Consider the following 26,097-nt stretch of genomic DNA (forward strand, 5'->3'; position numbering starts at 1 on the left):
TTCATCTCTTGATTTGGAAGCAGTTGCTCAGCGCTGAAGAGGAGTGAGACCCCCTTAGCCAGTTTAGAAGCAGCAATCACTCACTCCAAAGAATCATGTCCAGCTTCTCTTGACCAGAAAGAGGAGGGCTATTATGTGGAGCTCAGGGTATGGGAGCGAGAAAAAGAGAAAGAAAGTGTAGGCAAATGTACAGTTGCAGTATGAGTATGGAGAATTTATCAGCCTTGCCCAGTAGAAGACACAACCTCCCCATAACTGAAATAGTCTGTTTTACAGCCTGTATAATCTGTACAGGTTTAGCCTCTGAAATGTTCCTTTGAGTGCCTCCACTAGGGTTTTAATAAAGAGATATGTTTTATAACCTCAGAAAATTGTTATAGTAACAGTGTTATGTTAGTCACAACCCAGCTCAGTAAACAGTATGGAATCTAAGTGCCAAGAGAACAATATGTACATATCATCACAGCTCGACCCTTGTGATCTGTTGCCAGAGCTCTCACTACAGCAGTGCTTTGAAGTACATTTCGAGTTTCCATTACAGTTACTACAGCTTCACCTCTACCTGTTAGGTTAGTTTCAAACTAACGAACCCTAACTTGGCAAAACTTGTCCATGACTGCATGCTAGGCGTCAGTAAAAACTGCTTGGTTTGGAGGTGTGACATTATTGTATGTGAGCACTACTGGAAACCATTGTATAGTGCACTTTTTCAAACATAACAAGGAAGATGTGGGTCAATGCAAAAGGCTTTACTAAAGAGACTAGTAGGAAGTCTGGAAGCAAAGTAGGATGTTATTTGCATGTCAAAACCCAAGATGCTTCTCAAGATCATGGCTGTTTCACAGCAGTGATGACGTCTGAGCTCTGGGAACAAACTCAAAGCTGTGGATTTAGTTTGCCTTGATGTTTATTCACATGAAGAAAAGAATACTTAGCAGCTATAGTTATACACATATTAGGGCATTCCTGTTTGAGTTGGCAAAGCTGAAAGTATGCAAAATATAAGAATGGATTTCTTCACAGTTTAGTTGTATGATTGTGCACACTTACAATGTTTGTGCAATAATATCTAATTGAAGGTGTGAAATGTGAAGTAATTGTGTGTAAACTGGAGAGTTATAGCTATTAACCAAAGCTCATTCTGTTTCATAACAATTAATGTTCCAGTTTCATGCTAATATATAGTAAGTGTTACAAACAACCACCATTTATATGCAGATATCTTGGTCAGCAGAGGAGACTGAAAATGGGATCTACTGCAATAAAATCCAGATCTCTGACAAGTGCTGCCCCCTACCAGAGCTCCTTTAGCTATACATAAGTAACAGTCTGGAGCCAAGCACTAGAGAGAAAATGGCTATATGCACTGAACAATTGCATTATAATAGATACAAGCAAAAAATAGAATTGTATGTACACAGTATTAGCACAATGGTACTTAATCTAAAGTAAAACGGTAATAGGACACATAATGTCATGTCCATATATTAGACAAAATTCTGCACTGAGTACACCAAAGGCCACTGGGTTTGCACAGGTCATAAATCAGGGTACAAAGTGGGCTAAATTCAGTACTAATAAAATTTATCTCAATACAGAAAAATGAAAGAGAGAGAACAACAAAAAGGGAAAGAGTAGATTGTTAATCTCCAGCTCCTAGTATCATCCAGTCACATTAACAAGAATTCCTGTAAGCTCTCTCTCGCACATTTGATGCAAAGGTCAGTCAGCATAATGCTTCTTCTAGAGGTTCCCGACACTAAATTAACTCTGCAAGGCAGGCAGGCAAAGCATTTGGAGACCAAGGTATTTTTTAAAACAATGCAGCAGACAAAGCCATTGGACTCTGCCAAGTGACTGGCTGACCTGCTTTGATTATATTGTTCAAGGAACCAATTTTATTAGCTGATGAAGTAGTTAAGAGTTTAGTGTAATTTTTTGGTGCAATACTAATGACCTTGATTCAGAGTGTGTTTCAGCACATGCCTACATTTAAGTATATAAGTAATTGCATTGATTCAAAGATATAGCAAGCTGACTTGGAAAGGTTCTCTCTTTTCCTTTATTCATTTTTCCGATTGGTCTGCATCTTTCTGGAACATCTGTAAAATGTCATTACTAGTATAAAGCTAGAAGGCTTGAGAGGTTGGGAATTCTATTTTGGAAAGTCTGTACTTCTCACCAAGAAGACATGTCATGTTGAACAAGAGCAGTCAAGTCTCTCACTGCATTCCTGAGAAGTACTTAGAACATACTGCCAGTCTACTCATCTTGGGAGAACATTTGATGTTGTAAGTGGATAGACATTCACCATAGTACATCAGTTTCCCATATGAAGTACTGAGCCAGCCGTTAATCAAGTAAGAGCAGTGAGTGCGCTGAGTCAGGTAATACTGAGATCTCTTTAAAGTGGTATGTTTATTTAATGCATTTGGAGCACCCAAATTTTGCCCAGGTGAAGGCCAAGTTGGCAGAATGTCCCAAGTCTGAAGTCTGCACATAATTGGCATGAGATGGAGCAGATTGCAGCTGCCCTCCTCTTTTAATTGGATGTTAATGCATGAAAGCTACAATTACCGGAGTGGGAGTGCTACAGAGTAGTCACCCAGGCATTAATTCTCCTTGTGGACTGCGTGATTGACCATCCTGATTGCTGTCCGTGACAGCTGGTCTCAGGGCTCATATCAAAGCAGACAGTTCTTTCCTGATAGCAAAGGGTAGGGGCATTGATAATCAGGGAAATAACCAGCTTTAACCACCTTTTGTCTCTGTACATGATCACGTATGAGCCTTACACATCCTTTATTGCTGATACATTTTCTAAAATGATTTAACCTAGTTACAGAAATATTAAGACTGATTTTCTTCACTATATTTATTTAATCAGACTCTGCTAGAGTTTGGGGTATTTCTTTGAAATTCTACAAACATTTTAAGATGAGTTTTTCAAAGCTATCTAAGGAAATTGGCATTAAAATGTATGGGAATTGGGTGTCCAAATCTCCTAGGCAGCTTTGTAAATATCGCACTATAAAATCTTTTGAGTAACCTTGTTACAACATAGCAGAGAGTTTGTTCAGATCAGTATTTCTGGCGTGCGAGATAAATGTTTACAAGTAAAAAAAACCACTCTAATGCTGTGGTTCCATCATTTGCAGCAGTTGTTGTGTAGGCAAATACTACTACAGGGGCAAACATATTAATGCAGGGATAGGAGCAACAGTACAGTAAAATGACAAGTAGTTTGTCCCATTGTTGCCTGCCGGCTGTGCTGAATCTGAAAAATGAAGCAATTACAATTACTTGGTTGAGTGGGTTGGGATTTTTTGCATTTGCAAATCTTCATGTTAGAGCCCAAGCTTATTGCTGCTAAGTTATATATTGAAAATGACTAACCCCAACTGCATCAGATTTCTTCTTTCCCAAATCGTTTTCCTTTTCCACCTAAAATTAGCAGCAGAGCGCTTTTGACGCAAACTGTAAACATCTTAACACCGTGCCGTTCAGCTGAAGTACAACAGGAAAGAGTGTTATATAATGAAATTAAGGAAAGTGTGTCAGTCATTTTCTTAAGTGAGGCCACTGCACTGTATGTGCAGCAACTTCATTTTAAATGATACTGGAAAATAGAGAACTGCCATAGACTGCAGGGCTTGAGTTTAACTATTATTATATTTATAGTTGTGTAAATGTTTTTGATACTTTATAAGCCATAGAATAAAATATGGTCCCTGCCCTGAAGAGCTTGCACTGTAACACAGGGAGACAAAATGTAAGACTATCAGCAGGCTCTTTGTGTTATAGCTCTGTGGGTGTCCATGCTGCTTTACAGACAATTGGATACTGTCTGAGACCTGAGGAAGTTGCTATTAAGGGCAGGTCTACACTACGGGGCTAAGTTGACTTAAGTTAGGCAACTTCAGCTACATGAGTAACGTAGCTGGAGTCAACGTACCTTAGATTGACTTACTGCGGTGTCTACACCGCACCAGGTTGATGGGAAAAACTCTCCCGTCGACTTATCTTATGCTTCTTGTTCCGGTGGAGTACTGGAGTCGACAGGAGAGCGATCAGTGGTCAATGTAGCGTGTCTTCACTAGACCCACTAAATTGACCCCTGGTGGGTTGGTCGCCACAGGCTGATCTCCCGGTAAGTGGAGACAAGCCCTTAGACTAAATAAACCATGATATTAGATGATGTCAGGAGAACAGAGTGGGAATCGGAGGGAAGTGTATACAACACAAGGTTATGTGCTTTCTTGCCTTCGCATTGCATCATAATCATTTTTCATAGTTATCCATTTGTTATGAAGCTAGTGGAAGGACAGGAGTTGTTGTGAAAGTTAGAAGCAGTCAGTTATAAGGAAGGATTTGAAGGAAGAACAGGACTGGAAATGGGAACCAGTTCTGAGCTTTGGGAACAGCATGATAGCGTGTGAATCTGGGAGTGGGAGGAGATGGAGGGGAACGATGAGGGGAGAGAAAATTGGGAGGAGAAAGAAGGGAAATAGAGAAAATGAGAACACAAGTGTAAGAAGTGAGAATGTGCAAGTTACTGGTGAATGTGTTACAATCCACAGAGGATAGGAGTCTGTTACAGCCCCAGCTAAAGAGTCTTGGCTCTCACACAGCCTGTAGCAGCTAGCTGTGGAGGTCCGTGGTTCACTCCCCAGTGTGTCAGCCAAGATGGCACCCATCACATAAGTGGGGTCTCTTCCAGGATTCAAACAGCTATGGGCCTCAAAGGCTGAGGATGAGCCTCATTTGAGGAGGGGGAGTATTTAACCTATCAGTGAGTGTGTGTTACAGGCCCCTCTCTGTGCCTAATACATAGAGGATATGAGTTGTTACAGTCCCCAACTAGGCATGTAGTGGAGAAGGCAACTGACATTATGTGAGATGCAGTGAGATGAGAAGTATGTGATATTAAATCAAGAGGATAAACTTTCAGTCTGCAACCTACATGGTAGCCAGTCAAGTAGGCTCATTTCACTTCTTACTGCTGTAAATCAGGACTGATACCACAATGAAACTGATGCATATGAGAAGAGAATTAGGCTTTGTGGTGAAATCTGGCCCCCTTTGAACTCAATGGGAGTTTTGCCATTGACTTCAGTGAGGTCAGGATTTAACCCAGTATCTTCACACCAGGCAGAGAGCAAACCAGATGATAGACAAAATGGTTTTTCAAAACAGGGGCACACTTTTATTTATAAATGGAAGTTTATATTATTTATAAAGGGTCTATAAACAGTCAGGTGTTATAAACATATTGCAGACATGAGCATTATGTATTTTTGGATGGTTATAAGCACATCAAAAGAGAGTTTTATAGATGGTTATAAGTTGCCTATTGACCTGATTGGCTCTAACAATCTATAACAATTATTTATTAAAACACATAATCATTTAAACCTTTACAAACTCTTTATCAATACTGTGAGCAAAGCCCGCTTAGTTTGACACCGTGTTTCACACCAACAAACAATCTTAAAGACACAAACACAGGGCTGCTTTTTTACCCTCTAACACAGGAGTAGGCAACCTATGGCATGTGTGCCAAAGGCAGCACGTGAGCTGATTTTCAGTGGCACTCACACTGCCCGGGTCCTGGCCACCGGTCCAGGGGGCTCTACATTTTAATTTAATTTTAAATGAAGCTTCTTAAACATTTTAAAAACCTTATTTACTTTACATACAACAATAGTTTAGTTATATATTATCGACTTATAGAAAGAGACCTTCTAAAAACTGGCACACAAAACCTTAATGTATTACTGGCACACGAAACCTTAAATCAGAGTGAATAAATGAAGACTTGGCACACCACTTCTGAAAGGTTGCTGACCCCTGCTCTAACAGAACCAAGAAAACCCATTTCTCCTGTGTCAAATGACTTGCAAAATGTTTTTGATGCATCCATTCACAGTCTACAGCCCATACAACACGTCAGTTTGCAGAGCCATAAAACATGTAACTGAAAAGTGCCTTTGGCAGGCAAAATGTGTAATGAATTGAGCCAAGTATTTGTTATGAACCAGCCCTAATGACGTAGCTCATTTATACAAAGTCATTTCTGTCTCCAAGCATATCTTTCTTGGAGAAACTCTTCAGGTCCCCTTATTCTGCTATTGGTCGATAATTTAAGGTATAACACCCCTGGCAATCTTTTAGGAGTCCTGTTCCACCCCCACCCCTCCCCTGCACTATAGACCTTTAGTAGGTTCCCAGAAATTGTTTAATCCGTAATGGAATTGGTGACCCATTTAGAGCAAACTAACTTTCAAATTAACTTCAAGAGCATCCATAGTCCTTCTTCAGGCTGGCTTCATTATGGATTGGTGACAATGCTAACACTCCCCGGCATGGCCTACCCTCATCCTGGGTCATGGCACAGTGTGAGAGAATGTTCCATGGGCCTGCTACTCTCATTCCCACATTATGGGCCATCAGGGAAGGGGTTATAATCTACTTGAAGTACAGAGCTGAATCAGATTACTTTCTCTCTTGAGCAAAATAAGAAACCAGGCACAGAACTGTGGCAGCACAGTTACATGCAGTCTCTTGCTCAGGGCTAATGGGAAATCCACAACGTAGCTACTGATGGGTCTGCCAGCTGACACACTGATCATGTCTTTTCCAGTTTTAAGACTGTTTGTAGGAAATGTGCTAATATCAGATTGCTGTCCATTTATTTCTTCAGGCTATAATGGTCCATAAACCTCAATTTAAACTGTCTCAACTATAGATTTAATTGAATGGATATTTTAGAGTACTCAGTATATATTAATTATATTTAACACACATCTAGTATTAATTATTGTATTTATTTAGATTTAATAAAGACAGATATCTATTAAATACCAACTGATTAGTAAGGTCATTGATGTTTGCTGACTCTATAATAGACCATGTAGCAGTTAAGCTTCACTGAATACTGCATTGTAATTGTTAGTCAATTGATTATTTAAGTAGCTAAACCAGATACATTATTTTTCTTCCAAACCTAAATGAATTCAGGTTATTAACATTGATATTATTAATTATATAGCTAATATGAATGTGTCTACCCAGACAGTGGTCTCAAGTGTTTTACTGTTAGTTGAAACAATAAACCAATGTACCACTATACATAAATGATGTGAGAGAGCCTATGGGCTTTATGTAGGGGATCAGGATTTCATCCTTGGTGGTAAACCAGTCAAAATTTCCTTTGAAAGCTGCCTAACATGGAGTAACAGAAAACCTTTTGCAGTTCTGTTTCATATGTTTGGAGAGCAAGCTTAAGACATTCTACTGCTAAAGCTAATGGAGTAACTTACTGCAAAAGTTGATTGATGCAAATTCTGCCAGTCTTTGAAATAATTTTTCTTTATAACAACTTGTCCAGCCCTATAGGTTGTTGAATAACTCATTGTGAATAGAATTCATCATGAATTCTGGTGCCTGGTTTTGTGTAATGAGAATACAGTTGAGGTCCTTGCACCACTAAAATCAATGGGAGTTTTGTGCTGTCTTTCATTAGACTTCAGGATGATACAATGTTCTGTCTTCAAAATAATGGTCCCCATGCAAAATGCGGTGCACGTTCACAACTGGAAGTCAGTGTTTCTGGATTTGCACATCTCAGAGTAAAAAGTTTTCTTTCTTTGCAGTGGCTGCTGCAGCAAAATACGGCAGTCACAGGTTTCCATGGCCTTCTGCAGGGCTAAGCAAAAAGAAGCCTCCTTAGAGAACTGTGTGGATGGTGGAACCCCAGAGGTCAACCATTTAAAACTTCACCTTGAACATATGTCAGAAGTCTATGAACCGCTTGAAGGAGAGGCTTTCTCAGCCTGTGTGGAGTAGTGTGTCTTTCAGACACAAGGTGCAAGTGACTACAGCAATTTTATGAACTTTGCCTTGAGAAAAAATGCAACAGAGATCATATTGGGAGGGGTTTTTAAAGCAGACGACTATCACTGAAAGGTAGTTATTGTAACTGCTCACACTTGGTATGAGTGAGAGGGGGCTGGGCAGTGGAGGAAGGGGAAGGGTGTCAGCAGTAATATTTTCCATGGAGTTAAACATGATAGTTTTGAATTGTTCCTCTTGATTGATTGATTTGCATTGGCACAGTCTTGCAAACTCCACCACATGAATTGCATGACTTGGCAGTTCTGGAGCAGGGTTCACTGTCCCAGGACCTGGCTCATAAGGAAACTCTTACATTCCTTCATCTCGCTATCCTGGCTATTTCGTGCCTGCGCATGATTAGAAGACTTTCCAATACCAGAGGCAACATTCTTTATCTGAATACTAGGTTTGTGCAGTAGTTCCTGGGGAATGTGGCAACATGAAAGATACACACTATGTTGCTGGTAGTACCGAGCTCGTGAGAGGACCAATATTTGTGTAATACCAGTTAGGCAATTTCATCTCTGCAGATCTGTGTCTTACAGATGAACAAGAGGCTGCTTCTGTTCAGCTAGACCAGTCACATTTTGAATCTCACTGGCATTTTTACATACACTTTCTGCCCAATTTGTCCTTCATATTTTTGTAAACTAGATCTGACCTTTCCTTTTAGTTGCTTGTATACTGGTGGCCTGAACTCCCCTTAAACAAAGCAATGTGCCTTCCCTACAATCTGCTCCAAAAATGCACTAAAATGCTTTCAGGCGCAATTAACAGCAACCAAACAATTTTATTGAGCAGACAGAAGATAGTAAATAGTACATTTTACTAGAGATGTTTAGTGCTCCAGTATCAGCTAGCTCTTCCCTCCATGTTAGTATTGCTTGTTATGAAGCTCAGGATTTTTTAAATTTAAATTTAAAGATGTGGGTTTTTTAAAATTCTATTTAATATTAAAGTGACATCCTATATCAAGGCCTAAACTTGTTATAAGTTATTAATAATTTAAATTAAATACAAAATTAATACTAAGTAGTACATATTTGCTGCCAAGTTTTAAAGAAAGTCAAATCCCTGAACACTTGGAAGCAACTGGAGCCTGTTTCTTGAAAATCAGCTTTTGATGAAAATAGCCTCTTCTGCAGGTATAGAGAGAATATTTTCTTCATTTCAGCTACTTCAATTCAATGTCTAGTTCATTCAAGGTTAAGAAACCAATTGGGAGCTGATAAAGCTTGTTTTCTTTTTCTAAACTATGAATAAAAACTAGGTGTGAGAGGATGAGATCTACAAGGTTCTAAAATCTTGAAAGACACGCTTACCAGAAGCAATCAGTTCAGTTCATTACCTACACAAAATACTTCATTTAATAAATCAGTATTAAATTCAAACACATTTTGATAAACTTTTTGTTAAGCTTTTTTTATATGTATTCAGCATTATAAAAGTATTTATTTAACAACAAAAATTAAATTTTTATTTTTTATTGAATTTGAATTCCCATCCAAATAGCACTTGACACAAAACGTAAGTAAAAATTTAATCATTTAGTAAATTCACCATGTGCTAACTTGATAAAAAAATGTACAAATTAAGAATCTGAATAAATGTAACTTAAGCTATATAATTGCTTAAGTAAATGTGAATAGAAATATTTTATCTTCCTGGTTAGCAAAAAGAAGCACCAAAATTAATGGAAAGGCTGTATTTAGTCATAAATAACATGTTTTAATGACAGGTTTCAGAGTGGCAGCCGTGTTAGTCTGTATCCACAAAAAGAACAGGAGTACTTGTGGCACCTTCGAGACTAACAAATTTTCATGAAGTTGATGGATTTCCACTCCATACGGCTAAATGCAGTGCCTTGCATAATGTTTTAATGATTACCAATCAATGAGAATCAACCTTTCCTTAGGAAAACAACTAAAAAGTACAAATACAAATCAGGATTTAAATAAAAGTTTCCTGCTTGCTGATTTAAATTATTATTCAAATCCAATGATTTAAATCAGTCCACGCTGAGCCCAAGTTATTTGTCACAAGGTGATCCTGCCGTAAGGGCCCTTCTGCAGCAGGCCGAGGCACAACCACTATATCCTTCCTCAGTTTTCCTCCTTTAGAGTCCCCAATAACTCCATGACAGCTCTCCTATCTAATAATACCTTTCCAAGTGTTGGTTTATTATGAAAACATAATTCAAAATAGTCTATAAAGTCCCCAAACATACTCCATTTCTAGTATCCAATGTATATAGTCCTTAAAATTCCACATCTTGTGTAGTCCATCAGCACAGCACATACCACACACTGGTGTCTTTCACATTATCTGGGCTCTTCTTTGGTCCTCCCTGTACCTTTACCAGAAACACCACTCTAGCCCTTCCTGCTGGAGTGCAATCCCACTCTTCCCCATGGGACCACCCTGGCTCTCAGCCCTCTGCCATCTACTGGCTCCATCAATCTGGCGTGGAGGGGTCAGTGAGCAGGCCCCTCCACTGCTCTCCTCCTTTCAACTCTCTTTAGCCCTTGGCTTTGGCTGTCCGGCTTAGAAGCCAGCAGGCAACTCTCTCTGCTGCTCTTTGGCCTTCAGTCCTCTCCCGCTCTGGCTTTCTGGCTTGGGGAGGTCAGCCAGCAAAACTCTCTGCTGCTCTCCTGCTTTCAGCCTTCCCCCAGGAACCGTCTACAGCTTCCTTCAAAGATCTCCTGCAGTTTCTTTGTGTCCGGTAGCTCTCACCTGCCCTTTTTCTGATCGAACCACGCAGCTCTCCTCTGCCCTTTTCCTGACTGACTCTCTCTGTTGTTGGGCTGTACCACTTATATGGCCTAGGTGCTCTCTCTTAAAGCTCAGTTAGGAGATAGCTGACAAGTCACAGGTGCAGTGGCCTCTTTCCTCCTAAAGGACCACTGTCATCCTGTGACACTATGCCTGCTGTAAGCTTCACTAACTGAAAAGCTACTGGTGTTTACCTCCCATGTGTGTAGCCACACCTGCCTCTCCTGGGAATCCAGCAATTTCCTCCAGAAGTTATGTTGTGTTAGGCCTTGCCCAGATCTCCATCCACTTCCCAGTGGCTTGTATTTTCTGAGCCAGGCCCCGGGGCCAGCGGTAATCACGGGTCCATTCTGGCTGGCTTCCTTCTTCATTTGTCTCTGGCAGGATTGGATCTGTTTGGCTCTGTCCTCTGTTGGGTCTGGCACCCACCTCCTAGGCAGATGGTATCTGGTTCAGGCGGATTTACCATGACATCATTGGGTGGGTCAGGCTCCCGCTGGTGCAGCTGGGACTTTGGTTGGGCTTTCTGTTGCATCTCAGGCTTGGTCTACACTACCAACTTACGTCGGTGTAACTGCATCGCTCAGGGGGTGGAAAATCCACCCCTGAGCAACACAGTTATTCCAACCTAACACCCAGTGTAGACAGCACTATGTTAATGGGTGGGCCTCTCCTGTTGATATAGCTACTGCCTCTCGGGGAGGCGGAGTACCTACGGCGTAGGTAGCATCTTCATTAAGCGCTACAGCTGCACTGGTGCAGCCCTCAACCCCAGATTCTAATCTGTGCTTTCCCTGCCTCTCCTGAAGGAGCCCCCGAAAGACAGACTTGCTGTGTCAAGCGTATGGAAGAGTGGAAAAGTTAGGAATATTCTTTGATTAGGAGCTTCCATCATCTTAGTAATAATAACAAAACCTTTGGGGAGCGAACCATATGTGAATTTGCAGGTGTGCTTATCAACTGTTCACTTGAGACCTCTGGGAAAAAGCCATTCCCACCCCAAGAGCTAATAGTTAGAGCCCACTACAGAGTTCCAGTCTCACTTGGGTGATGCTGTTCCCTACATTTTTATAATCTAACAAACCTCATGTTTTAGTTGCTGAAAGCATAAAATATTCTCTTGTTAGTGCTGAGATATGAGAAGGGCAGGTAATTTAAAAGCACTGTTGGGAGGTGTTTGTCTTCCTTAATTGCTTGCACTGGTCTGACAACAGGGAAGGTTTTATCTTATGTATTAAGTTTAAAATGAAAATAAAGGCTCTTTGAACATAAGGAAATCAGCCAGAATTTGGTGCTTTAATAGTCGCTTTGTAGCCAAAGACCCAATCTTGCAGTCCTCACTCAAGCAAAACTCCCTGCAGCTTGGGCCAAAGGAAGCAGATATGTCCTAAAGAACGTAATTGCATAAAAAGACAGAATACTAGGGCTCTGATTCAGGAAAGCACTTAGGCAGGTGCTTAACTTCAAGCAAGTGCTTGACTCCCATTTATTTCAGCAAGACTTAAGCATGTCCTCAAGAACTTTGCTGAATCAAGGCCCTAGTGATTAGAAACAATCTTCTGAATGAAAAGAATTTGTTGATTGGTCGATGTGCATTAAGCTTATGATGTAATGGGAGATTAAATGTTGTGCTGCAAAATATGTAAACCTAAGATCATAGAGTCAATCTATTTTACCTTTTGCAGGTGGAGATTTACATTTTACCTTTATATATTTACCTATGGAGTCCGGTTCCTGAAAAAGGTAGGAACTCTCATTATTGTATTGTGCTTTTATAACTGGTTGCAAATCTCTTTAAAGTTATATGTATGTACAATATATAGCAATGGTTTAGAAAATCATTGGTCACCACTAAGAAAGATATGCTTTGTTTGAATTACTAAATAAGTTGCAATTGGTACTTTGCAGAAAACCCTTGAAGCTACTACTTTTTAAACAAAAAAGAAAAGAGCTTTGGAAAAAACGTTTTAATGCCAAAAAGGTTGTCATAACAACATCCCTGGTTTCCCAATAGGTGTTAGGCTGCTCGTGGTTCTTGCTACGGGATGAATTTATACTTAAAGCATGATTATATTTAGATTGTCCTCATGCTGGGTCCTGTGTTCTCCTGTGTGAAAATAACCCATGTAGGAGAGAGCACTCTCCAGGAAGTTTCGTATGGATTCTTTGATCAGAAATGAATGGTTGCTCTCAACCCCACTTCACAGGGGAAGCCCAGGGAATTCTGCTCCTTTAACCCCGGCTCAGGAGGTGATGAGCATGGTCATGGAGTCTGTTGCAGTATTGCCAACTCTGTTTTACTGCAAGACTTGTGACATTTTTTATGTTTTCTTAAAGCCCCAGATGCTGGAATTGGGAGACTTCATGAACATCTCAGCTTTCATTTAAAACAAAGTACAGTTCTAACCTTCATGGTTTGGAGAAAAGCTTGAAAACATGACATAAGTGTGTCATAAAGGCTTAGAAGCCAGAGGGCAAATGAAAAGATCTTTCTATCTTTATTTTTCTTTCTTTCTTTAAATTCATGCTGCTTAGGCCAATCTCCATGATTTTTTGAGGTTGGAATGCTTGAGACTGGCAGTACAGCAGATGTGCACACTCTAAAAGGGGCATGGCCAAGCAGGGTGAGAACATGGCCATCTCCTCAGCCAGTGGTCAGATGCCAACACTAATGGGAATTTATGCTGCATCTCCAACAAGGAGAAGAAAGAGCTGCTTCTAAGTAAACTTACCTTGTATTCCTGAACTGGGGCACTGTGCAGGCAAAAAGCTTCCAGAAAATGTTCCAAAATTCCACTTCCGCACCCTCTTCCATGGCTGTGGCATCAAAAAACAAAACAGGTGATAATGAATGCTGTCATGGTGAATAATGCAAGGGAATATTCCATGACTGGTTTCTATTATCTTAGTAGATATGGTCAATATAGTGCTTGCTTCAAAGGGCTGAACTTTGCTGTGGAGTTATTCTGTTACTGTAGTAAGAGTGATGTGATGCTGAGGAATGAGAAGGGAACCCTGTTTTTATCCCTGGATCTATTACTTTGAATTTTTTCCAGCTCACAAGATATTGTCTGCATGGAACATAACAGTATGTCAGGCAACATTTCTGAGCCTATACTATAATATTGTGAAGCAGGGTGGACTGAGTTTTAAATCAAAGTAATTTAAAACAATGATTTTTTTTAAATAATTTATTTAAATTTAGCAAGCAGGAAATCTTGATTTAAATAATTGATTTTAATCTTGTTTGGAATCTGTCCTTTTTAGTTATATGCCTAAAGGAAGGTTTATTCTCATTGGTTGGTAACCATTAGAATATGTTGATTTGCAACTAACTGAAGCTTTTACAATAAATTTGGTACTTCTTTTTGCTAACCACGAAGATTCATTCTATTTATACACATTTATTTAAGTAATGATATAGCTTAATAAACATTTATTCCAATTTTTATTAGAAAATGGTGGATGATGCATTTCTTAATTTTTTACTCCAGATTTGTGTCAAGTAGCATTTGGATGGAAATTAGAATTCAATTAAAAATGCACAAAAACAACTTTTTAAAATTATTTTTATTAGTTAAACAAAACTACCTTAAATGTGCTGGATACTTAAGAAGAAAAAATGTAAATTAATCAAAATATATTTCTCATTTAAAACTAACTGATTTATTAAACACAGGAAGAATTAACTGTGGTTCATGAATTAATGGATTGTTTCCAGTTAGCATGAGCTAGATTTTAAAATATATTTAGGTACTTAAAGATGTAGATAGCACCAAACCAGGTTAAGTGCCTAACTGATGTTGAAATCAATGGGAGTTAGGCACTTACCCTATGTAGGTACTTTTGAAAATCCCACGAGCCAGCTATCTGTATCTTTAGGTGCCTAAATATCTTTTAAAATCTGGCTCTGCATCCTTCAGGTTTTTAGAATTACTAGAGTTCATCCCCTCTCACCTGGTTTTTATTCAGAGATTCCAAGAGGAAAACAAGCTTTCCTGCTTTTTGTAGCTGCCAGTCAGTTTCGCGACTTTGAGTGAACTAGTCCAGATGAAGAAAATAATCTTTCTCTGTACCTCATAGTTAAACTGAACCAAAAATAATTAAGGCAAAAGCTCTTCTGCACCACAGAAAATGAAAGTACTTACATTTGGGAAAATGTAAATACCAGCATTCTCTCCAGGGTAAGGACTGAAACTAATATACTTACTGAAGCATTATGTGACATTGTGATACATTTATAAAGTTTGAGTGGATTTCAACAGTTAAAGATGTTTTCCCCTAATTCTCTAAATAAGCAAAAAGCAGCACCCATGAACTTATTAAAATTTGGGGAAGGCTCATTAATGCAGCATATTTTTATTTATTTACTTAGATGTTTTTAATAGGTTATTATAAGTTTACACCTTAAGAGAGGTTATCATAATTTCAAATTTAATTTTAAACAGATTTGTTTTTAAAAGGAAAAATATATTTAAATAAGAAATCTGATTTAAATAAAATCAGATTTATTTTTAATTTTTTATTTTAAATAATTTATATCAATCAACCCTGTTGTGAAGACAGCTCTGTGTCAGCTTGGGGTACAGCCACTATATATATATATATATATATATATATATATATATATATATATATATATATATATATATNTATATATATATATATATATATATATATATATATATATATATATATATTCTAATGGTATGAATGTAGACCCTGTACTCATAACGGTGAACAGTAACTCATGAGAATAGTTCCATTGAGTGGAGCAATTGGACCCTAAGCAATAAGGGGCTGATCTAAACTTACTGAAATCAATGAAAAGAGTCCTGTTGACTTCGGTGAGCTTTCGCATAGGCCCTAAGTGAACAGAATTATGATTGTCATTGGATTTTAAATGGTGTAACTTATATCAGCCCCCTTAAATGTATATTGTCGACCCCAGGAACTAAAACAAAATGATGGAATTCTTGATCTTTCACTGATCAAAGCCTGTGTTGTCTCTCTACGTAGGAGTGAGATTTGGGTTTGCAAAGAATGAAATTCAGATATTGGAATCCAAAGCCACAATACTTTTTTCCTTGAACTTCACTTTCAGCCCTTTCAGTTTCATTATAATACTGAGGTAGATAATCTGGTTGTTTTTGTTCTGCTTTTTTCTTACTGAACGAACTGCAAGATTCACTTAATTCTTCATTTATAAAGTTAAAGAACAAAGTTGAGCTTAATAAAATCTCTTCTGTGTCCGACAGACAGATCCTCCCTTCTGGAAAAGCCGTCTCTTCCAGAGAGGGTGATTTCTTAGTGCTTACGCAGCATCAGTTTTCCAATGCCAGAATAGAGATGTGCAGCCTGTTAAGTGATAAAATCTACTTAGGCTCAAGCCCCACATACTTGGTCCAGCAGGCTGGCGAAGCCAGGAGTGTGTATATACCATGGCTCATGACCGTGAGAGCCAGCCTCAGGGTAGACTGTCAAGAAGCAGGGCAGAGACCCCAAACTGGTCTATAATTAGATTTCACCAACCCAATAAAAAGAGTGAACTCCTAAAGCACTATAACAGTCTTGCCATGGAGTCACAGACAGTCCCCTTGGGCATTCCAGTCTATCTTGCCATCCAGGCAAGCTGGACTTAGCGATAGATGGTTGCGATACACAAAAGATCACAAAATATTCAGGTTGTTCCCAATCCCAGAAGACCAGTCACTTACCCCAAGTCAACTTGTGCCTTAGATCTCACACCAAAGACAACATTTGTAACCAATCCTATAGTAAACTTATCTAAGTATTTATTAACTAAGAAAAGAAATGAGAGAGTTATTACAAGATAAGCATATATACACAAATAAGTTACAATCTATGGTTTCAGAAGATGAGAGAGTTGTAGTAACCTGTCAACTCTGAATGTCTTTTAGGACTAACCCAGATTGACCTTGGGGATCTCTGCTTCTGTTTTATAGCACTGTCCCTGTGAGAGTCCAAACACCAAAAGATGAAAAATTTTCTTGTCAGCCATGTTTATTTCTCCTTCCAGCATTCAAGCTGATGGGACAAACCCTTTTGCACATAGCCTCTTCGTGGGCATGAGGGGGCAATTAACAAAGTCTTTGTTTTGTGATGCCCCACAATGGCTCATTTTGTTTTGATAGACCTTCTTGATAGGCAGGAGACAATCCCTGTTGAGTGGGTTCACAGTTTCAGAGCAAACATCTTTACAGTTACAAAGCAAAAAGATAAATATTACCTTATAGCAGGTGATACAGATATAAGTGAGATTAATGAATGCAGCAGTTTACAGGTATTTCATAAAGTCTAAACCCTAAACACCTTGTTATGAATTCAATATCCATCTTAACCATACTAACACGTGGGTGAAACAGACTGGTTTCCAAAATTTGTCAGTGCTCTGCTGAGGTCTAAAGCCTCGGCAAGATCTGGCACCTTGTCTGCCAGCGTCACAGACATAATTCCAGCAGAAATCTATACAAGCTCATCAAGTTGATAACTTCAACATCTTATGGAATGCAACATGCCACCAGTATATCACCAAGTTTTACATGTTCATTTGATTCTTTAAAATCTAAACAAATGCTTAATGTATAAACCATTTGGGATTCATCAGATCTGACTTTTCAATACATGCTGTACTTTTCTTTCAAATATCCACAGTATTATTAAAATAGAGTATAACCTTTGAAACTGCATTCAGGTGCTTCTGACTGAACATATGCATAGGTGGTTGGTTGATCATCTTGCTGAAGATAATTAGTTTGGAAAGAGCATTTGTGAATCCTAGAGGGTTAAAGGATCCAGTCCATGATGTCAGAGGCTTTCCCAAAGGTTGGGCCAGGAAGAATAATATGGTTTGCTAAGTGTGCCTGCGACTTGTACTCTGCTTGTAAAGTACCTTCTTCTCTTGATGAACAATCCATTTCTCTTCCAAATTCTCCGCTTCGGGTATTACTTTTTCATGGCAAACTGGTTTGCCACTGTAGCTTCCCACATGTTGCTATGTAGGCCAGAATGGGAAATTTGATTGTTTTAAGATCTAAGTAATTTTTTCTCTCTGTTGATCTTTTGCCCAGTAAGTGTATTATTCAGCATTTGAAAGTATATTGTCTCTTGCGCGGGGGACAGGTCCAGTCCAATAAAGCTGTTAGGGTTACAATACATCCGGGTTTTCCCCGAAATTGCCTCGTTTTTGAGCCTCCATCTTCTGTCCGGGCACATTTTTCAAATAACAGGCAATGCCTGGGATTTTTTCACAGCTAGATGCTGCGGCTCAGAAAGAGCCCCTAATGGTCTGCTTCCCGATTGGTCCCTCCCCTGCATCAGCAGCTGATTGGTCCATTCCCCTACAGCCACAGCTGCCAGATCCTGCCCACCCAGGCCCAGTTCCCAGTCCTGGTGAGTGGGTCTGGCAGGGAGGCACTGACTGACGGCTATCGTTGCATCCTGGGCTTGCACCAGCCACCCTGCCACCATGACAGGGAGCGACATTGCACCCCACCTCCAGTGAGTACCCCTGCCGCAGGTACCCTCTCCAGATCTCCCAACTGTACCCTCCTTCCAACTCCCTCTCCCTCTGCAGTGTCCTCTTTTGGGGAACCTGAAATATGCTAACCTTAAGAGCTGTGTTTGATAAGTGTCTCTAAAGTGCAGCTTGTGCAGCTCTCTTAGAGAACCTCATTATCTTGCCACATGATTTGCATAGTAGCTTGAAGGTGTATTGATGAAATTTTTCCATCTCTGTTTGTGCTGGTGATAACTTGCCTATGTTTTACAGGTGTGGGATAAGGTGGCTATCAGTAGAGAATAATACTCATTAACTTGGGCCTTTTGTAATTGTACCCTGGTTCCAGATTTGATGTTTCAAGCTGCACTGTGCAGCACATGCCTTCTTAATCTGGGTAACAACTTCTTGTTTCATGAGGACTGCATTAGACACATTTTCTCAGACAGGCAGTCTACTCAGTTTGACAGCATGGATTGTAATGCTAGACTTTCCAAACCTAGGTACTTTCTCAGCTTCTGTGTAATAAATTATTGTCTCTATACTTTTTTATTGTCTCCCACAATTATGTCTATACTTTGTTCATACCTTTCATTTAGGGTGAAATTCATCCCTGTACACAGTAATAGGCCTATACACCACTTAAGTACCACTTTAAAATGATTTTGATGGCCTTTGTTTTGGTGTGGCTCTCTGCACAGCGGTGAATTTCACCATGGGCAGTGGGTGAAGCCCCTTCTACCCAAACCCATCCCCCCCCCAGAGCCCCAGCCTGCCAATGGCTGGAAGACCCCCGAGCCACTGGCCAGCCCAAGCACTGAGCTGCTGGCCAACCCGAACCCCAGGCTGCCAGCCGGCACCAGCCCCAGCCAGGCCCCCAGCCTGGCCTGAGCCACCCTGGCCACTGTCTAGAGATGAGCCACCATTGGTTTCAGGGGAGAGGAGGAGCGAGGGTGGGGCCTCCCAGTGGAGCATGGGCGGGGCCAAGGCCTGGATTAGGGGAGGTTTAGCCTTTCCTGGCCTATGGTACCCATCCATGAATTTCACCCTTATATTCCCCCTGAAAACTTTTTTCTCACTAGGATTTAACTTCCACTTTTTAAAGGATGCCTTTTTGCCTCTCACTGCTTCTTTTACTTTGTTTAGCCACGGTGGCACTTTTCTGGTTCTCTTAATGTTTCTTAATTGGGGTATACATTTAAGTCCTCTTTCACATAAGAGTAACAAGTATACTATAAAGCTGCAAGGTGTTAATTCCATTAGGGGTTCTGGTGGCACTATCAGCCATTGGAGAAGATTTGAGAAAACCCATCCTTGTTTTGGTTTGAAAACACCCATCCCAACTCCCAGCATATCTGTGGGCCTAATGCTGTGCTCTGTTACACTGACCTAAATCAGAAGTAAATCCATTGACTTGAACTGACTTTTCAATTTGGCACTATATATAAAGTACTGTGGTGTTATTAAGTATTTACTAAGAGAAACCTCAGTGAAAGAGCATATAATAAGGGACATTTTTTGTTTTTTTACCTGTTCCCATCTTTTACCTTTTTAATAATTTCTTTTCAGTAATGAAATAAGGTAAGAAAATGCCACGTTGGGGATGAAAGGCAAAATTATCTGCCAGTGTGCAGAACATAGTTGCTTACAATATGTATTTTTACTTTTAGTTGGTAACTGTTCCAAAATAATTCCATAGTAAGGACAACTGTGGAAAATATTTTGTGACTGTATACTAGGGTTATATATTTCCTTCTTGATAGTACCAGGGCTAGAGTTGTGAACAGTAGACTTCTCTTCCATCAAAGGAGTTTTCATCTTCTTAGATGATCCATATAGGGATAATATGAGATCAGGATTTAGAACACCAAAGGCCAAATTAATCCCTGATGTAATTCCTTTGATTTCTGTGCTGTTATGCAGGGATAAATTTGGCTCCAAGTCCCAACACCAGTGTGAAGAATAATTATGAAGTAATGATCTCCCACAGGGCTTTCCTAAGAGATGGCATCATGTCCAGCACTCACAGAAAAACGATGTGTGCCTTTGACTCCTCAGAACTAATCTAAGATGATAAATGTGCTGTGATGTTCCTTATGTCTTATAAATCACTGAGATTTGGAGCATAAAGCAGAAGATAACTAATTTTATTCCCACTCTGATCATTGATATGGGTTTTTTCCCTTTTGGCTCCAGCTGAGCTTTCAAAGTAATAAGAGCTCTGATAAAAAGTCAGCTTGTTCCATTTACATTAGCTACTGACCATTGACTTACAAAGCAATCCCCTAAGATTGATTACAATAAAACCTGCAGCTCCAATGACAATATTAGAATATTTTGTTCATCACTGACGTAGGGCCAAAATTCAAAGTCCTTCTTAAGCAAAAACCACACTGAAATCAGTGGGAGTTTGCTTGATTAAGAGCGAATGGCCTGCTTCTTCTCCCATTGAAGTCAATACTAAAACTCCCACTAACTTCAATAGTTCAGAATCAAGCCCTGTATAAAAGCAGAGTAAGGACTTCAGGAATTGGCCCACAGCATGTAGCCTGGCCTTGGAATTATGCTGTATCTCTGTATTCGGTAAAGCAGAAGCATTAAGAAGATGTGGAACTGAAGCTCTTCCCCTGGATACTTAACATCCCATAACCACTGCATCCTTTTTCCTTTCCATCTTTGCCTATGAAAATTACAAAGTTGCAAAAGAGCATGGACCAGCTTCAATGAGAATACTTCGTTTGGAGCTGAGAAACCTGAAACTGCATGTTGGAAATTTTGTTAGAAAAGGACCACGGTAGGGCCATTTTGGGGGCTGGTGGTCATTTGCTTTAAAAATCTGATCACTAAGTAAACTGGTGGGGTAGATAAACTGGTCATGTTGAAAAATGCCAGCGAGAACTGGATTTTTGTGGCACGTGCTGAGAGATGCCTATGGCAGCTCTGTATCTTGGTTCTTCAGGAGCCATACTGATCCAGTGGAGTTATTTGGCTGAATCTGTTGATCAGTTACAGGCTTTCACAGATAATGGAGCTGCATTTGGAAACAATAAGAAAGCAATGATACAGTGTAAATTTCACATAAAAGGACATATGCTAACTTAAAGCCAAGTTGTGGAGATCTTTCTTCCCCACTCTCTCCATGTGCGGACTGCTAATGGCCAGATAGAACCCCAGTTCCTGTGCTTAGGATAGTCTCTACTTTCTCAGGCTCAAGGTGCCTTAAAGGAGACAGATCAATGCTCCCTCTCCCCGCCATCACCACCTATGAACTGGCCAATGGAGCTGGCCAACTGCATGAACACTAGAGTGGTCTAAGTAGTGGGTCTGCAGCCTCTATATGCTGAGGAGCTCCAAGTGGCAGCCTGTGTTCTTGGTGCTCCTGAGGTGATGTTGCTCCACCCTACCCTTTACCTGGGCTGTGATGTTGGGAGAAAATGTATTCTCTGCCTTTCTCATGGCAGGCATGTGTACGCATGGGAGATGCTCCGGGAGAACTGTAAAGTTTTTATTGCGATCACTTTGAGCGATGAGTGATGGAGCCATAAATGTGGAATCAGATGCCCTGTATCTGACAGACAACACAAACTTTATAATATTCCACACCATGCCAGAGTATGTTTGACTCCATTTTTAACTTTTTTTTTTTTGATCTCTCTGCACCATTTGACCATTTGTTGTGCATGCTGGCCACTAAGGATGTAAGAGATTAGCAGGATTAGTGACATCCACAGGTGCATAATAAAATCAGTTTACATAATACAGTAAAATTTGTGTATTGACTGGGAAAATGTAAGCATTTATGTGGTGATGATTATGAACACAGATGTGTTAAAAATATCTGAGCAGTGGAATTTTCTTCTAGGAGAGTCAATTTTTCATAGAGCAACTTGATTATAAGAGGAGGTTTGCTATAAGTGCCATTTGCATAATAAATGTATTGGAAAAAATTGAAACTTTCATTCTACATCACCAGTTACATGGTTTCACTACAGAGTTAGGTCGACTTAAGTCGTCTTGTTTTGATTTATTTTTGCATGTGTCCACACATAAATTTGTCTCCTGCCGATATAGGTGCCCCATTCCGTTGATGCAGAAACACCTTCCTCCCCAAAACAATGCAAAGCCAAAGTCAACCTACTTCTGTCAGTGTAGGTATTGCATTACTTGTGTCAACTCTTAACAGTCCTCCAGCAGCTGTCCCACCGTGCCCCTTTCCTGTGACTGTGGGTGCTGTGGTCCCAGTTTTGAACTTCACTGCCCAGGGTCACAGGTGCCAGCAGTGAATACCCTGACCTCGAATTTAAAATGGTGCAAAAGTTTGGAAAGGGAGATGAGGACATTTTGCACTGCAAAGTTTGTAAAACAGACCTCTCTTGTCAGGCAAATCATATTACTGAACATTTGATAAGTAAGTCTCATTTGAAATTAAAGGATGTCAAGCAAAGATAGCCCAGGCTTCAGTGGAAGCCTGTTTGGGAAAAACAAGACAAAAGAAAGAAGCTGTGGGATTTTCACATGATCTGGTGCTCATGTTATGCTTTCAGGCAATTCCAATGAATGTTGTCTGTGGCTTGAGCTTTTTATTAGCTCTGCTTCACAAATATGCTCTTGCCCAGAATGTTACTGGCTGGAAGAAAAATATTTGCCTGACATTTTTCGCTCACCACCAAGCTGCAATTAAAGATCCTTTGAGTGGTGAGAAATTCTCTTTAGTAATTGATGAAAACTCCAGAGCGTGTGAGGCAGCCAGCAATTAACATCCTTGCAGTGTTGTACAGTGACAAAAATAAATCAATAAATACTATTCTATAAAAATCCTCTGTTGTTCTTCAGTGCAATGCAGGGATCATTTTGATTTGGATTCAAGACATATTGCAAGAGTACAGTCAAATGTAGGAAAACTGTATATCAATCAGCAATGACTCCATGATGTACATGCAATGCCTGGTAAAGGACATGAAAGAAATGCATCCCCATCTGCTGCACATTCTATGTATTGCTCATCTTTTGCGTGTAATCATTGATCATGCAGTCAAAACTGATGAGTTCCATGACATCAACAAATCTGTGGTACGTTCTCCAGTGGTGTGTAAGTGTACCAACAGGCAAAGATGAGCATTTTTTTAAAGTGTTCAAGAAGCACTATCACTCTATTGGGTTTGCTTGTGTCCCCTCATGTCCCATTGCGCTAATTTTCCAGGCTCAGGGCTGCAAAATTTATCATGCTTACAGGGACAGTGTGATAGACTCTCATTAAAGAAGAGGATGGAACCACCTTAAAAAAGTCAATTAAACTATGCTTGATGGTCAAGGATGATGGAAGCCAGTGTCAACTGTATTGTATCTTTTCTTTGTGCATTTTGAGGGAAAATATACAAGGTTCATTTTCAAATAGAAAAATAATATACCCTGATACATCACACTGATACGCTGTTTAATTGCAATTTACAAGTTGCTGCAGATGTAGATAATACTGCAAAAGAAGTGGAACTCAAGTCAGTGGGCTCCAAAAGGCAATTCCTTTCATCTGCAATGCATGATTTCACATCAGAATTTCAAAGCAAACTGAAGGCAACCATATCCTGCAATGTATTCTTTGAGCTGTATATGGCTCAGCATCTTTTTGCCAACTGTAAAGTGTTTGATCCATTTTTCAAGGGTCAGATGTCACACAAGATTAGCATCTATAAAAATATGCTGCAAGGCAGAAGAGTTCAAGCATGATTTTGACTTGTACATGTTGCGTGAAGTACCCTGTAATGACACATAACACTTGAATACTGGAGAAATGAACCCCAGTCCTTGCCAGTAACTTCAGTGTTTGTGGAAAGATTGTTCAAGACAAATATCGCATGAGCCTCTCCACCTAACCAGTTTGGGCAGCTCAGGGATTTGTACTGCAGTAAGGACACAACGTCACATTTGGAGAACTTTAGAAATCTGGAATGGTTTGCTGGCTCTAGCAAATAATTATGCATTCCAGTAACAAAAGACCTGAATTTTTTTAAACCTCCTAGCTGTGGGAACTGAAAACTTTATGGGCAAAATCTTTTGAATTAGGCTTCTTACAAATGGACTGGCAATTAAATAGGAAAAAACAGATACGATGTGTTGATTTAAGGATATTTCCTTTACATATTTTGACATGTGATATTGACTGCATTTTAATAGTTTATACAGCTCTAACTTTTTGAAGCTAAATGTCTACTGGTATTAAATAATTATTGGCTGACCCCCTCCCTCATAATTTCACCCAACTGTGAAAATTAAAATCGATAATCTAAAAAAATGCTTGAAAATAAATATTGATATTATCTGTCAAAGTTAAAAATCAAATTCTGCTGAGCCTATCTATACTCGCACCCGGGACACCCAGCCTCCCATGCAACAGTACCTCTCCGCCCCCCCCACCAATGCTAGTCTGTACTTGCCATGGCTTGAGCTGCAGAGTGTCAATGTAACAAGGCATTCCAAAGATAAAGTGACAATTACATTATTCCCATAAAGACCTTTTAGTAAAAAACACCAAGGGAGTTTTGAGACTTATCTTTCCCTTTCCATTACAACTGTAAATCCATCAATGTATCTGTGACCCTAAGAGCATCCCAGTGCTAGTGGGTAAGGCGCTCACTGGTACCAGGTAATGAGTTTCAGTTGGCCTGACCAATTCAGTGTAACCCAACTCAGTGCATTTATAATCTGTATTGAAAAGGTATCATGTAACATGTCACTGGAAAACTAACAGCTCACTAATCGTTAATATTCTTGGCTGATGTATGTGCGCTATGTGTATTAAGAGCTATGGATTTATGCTGGAATGATGACTAAAATGTTTTTAAGCCAGGCAGGTCAGAGGGAGTTGGTAAACAGGTCTGCCCTAGACAGAGGAATGTGTATTTGCTTCTCTGACCAGCCTGGTCCTCAGTCAGAGATAATGAAGGTCCACTTACATATTATGTAAACAAAGCTATCAAATGGTGGAGGAGACAGCATTGGAGCGAGAAACTTTATCTAGATTGTAAAGTCAGGAGGCTCTGAACCTCAAATGATAAATAATTGCATCAACTGATTGTCTACAGTATTACTGTATTACAAAAGTGTATTGCGTAAGGTCTTTTCTGAAAGCTAATGACACACTGATGATTAATACAATTGTGAAATGATACAATGAAACATGTTTCTCTCAGAGATGAGGGAATTTCAGCTATTTACCTGTCTCCAAAGAAATTACTCAAGGTGTGACCGAAAACGATGGAAGCTCCATTTACATAGAAATCAGAGGGAGGATGGGAAAACCACAGGAAGGGAAAAACAGCATGAGATCATCCTTAAAATTGACCTTTGGAAGACATAAACAAAGACAGAAGCCATCTCTAGCATCCATCACTAGACAGACACAAGATGCCAGAGATGCAAGCCGAGAAAGATGGGCCCTTCAACCAAGGGGAAGTTGAAGTCTCTGGGAACTGAATATAGGTGAGAAACCTGCTTAGACAAAGATCTTTCACCTAGGAAGACCAGGGAAACCAGCATCTTGTACTTCTGTGGAAGGTCCTGACTAGGGGAAAGTCGGCAATGGCTGGGAATATGGAAGATTAGAGAGAGAAACCATCTTGAACAAAGCCTGTACCTTGCTAGGTTAAGTTTTAGATTTTAGATGGGTGTTTTCGCTTGTAACCATCTCTACTTTTATTAGTTTTACTTGGAATCACCTAACCTGTATCCTATTGTTAATACATTTGTTTTATTTTTCCTATGAAGCAACTCACTGCTGTGTTTGAAGGGAAGGGTGTACTTACCCCAGTTAAGTTAGTAAGCTGTGATGTGCTTAAGTCTCTTTAAAGGAGCAGTGAACCTTATGATTTCTCTGAGTGGTCCAGGTGAGGGCTGGACACTTCAGGGCACGTGGT

The 26,097-nt window shown here is 39.8% G+C and overlaps 1 protein-coding gene across 2 annotated transcripts in view; it reads left to right on the plus strand.

Annotated features, from left to right (window-relative positions):
* Nucleotides 1-26,097, plus strand: part of CERS6 (ceramide synthase 6) — a 215,759-nt gene that overhangs the window by 97,292 nt on the left and 92,370 nt on the right. For both annotated transcript variants that reach the window (XM_034785788.1, XM_034785789.1), the window contains exon 4: nt 12,354-12,411. In XM_034785788.1, coding sequence (XP_034641679.1) covers nt 12,354-12,411 — 58 coding nt within the window. The remainder of the gene's footprint in view (nt 1-12,353; nt 12,412-26,097) is intronic.

The sequence above is a fragment of the Trachemys scripta genome, chromosome 11, assembly GCF_013100865.1.
Source record: "Trachemys scripta elegans isolate TJP31775 chromosome 11, CAS_Tse_1.0, whole genome shotgun sequence".
NCBI classification, from domain to species: domain Eukaryota; kingdom Metazoa; phylum Chordata; order Testudines; family Emydidae; genus Trachemys; species Trachemys scripta.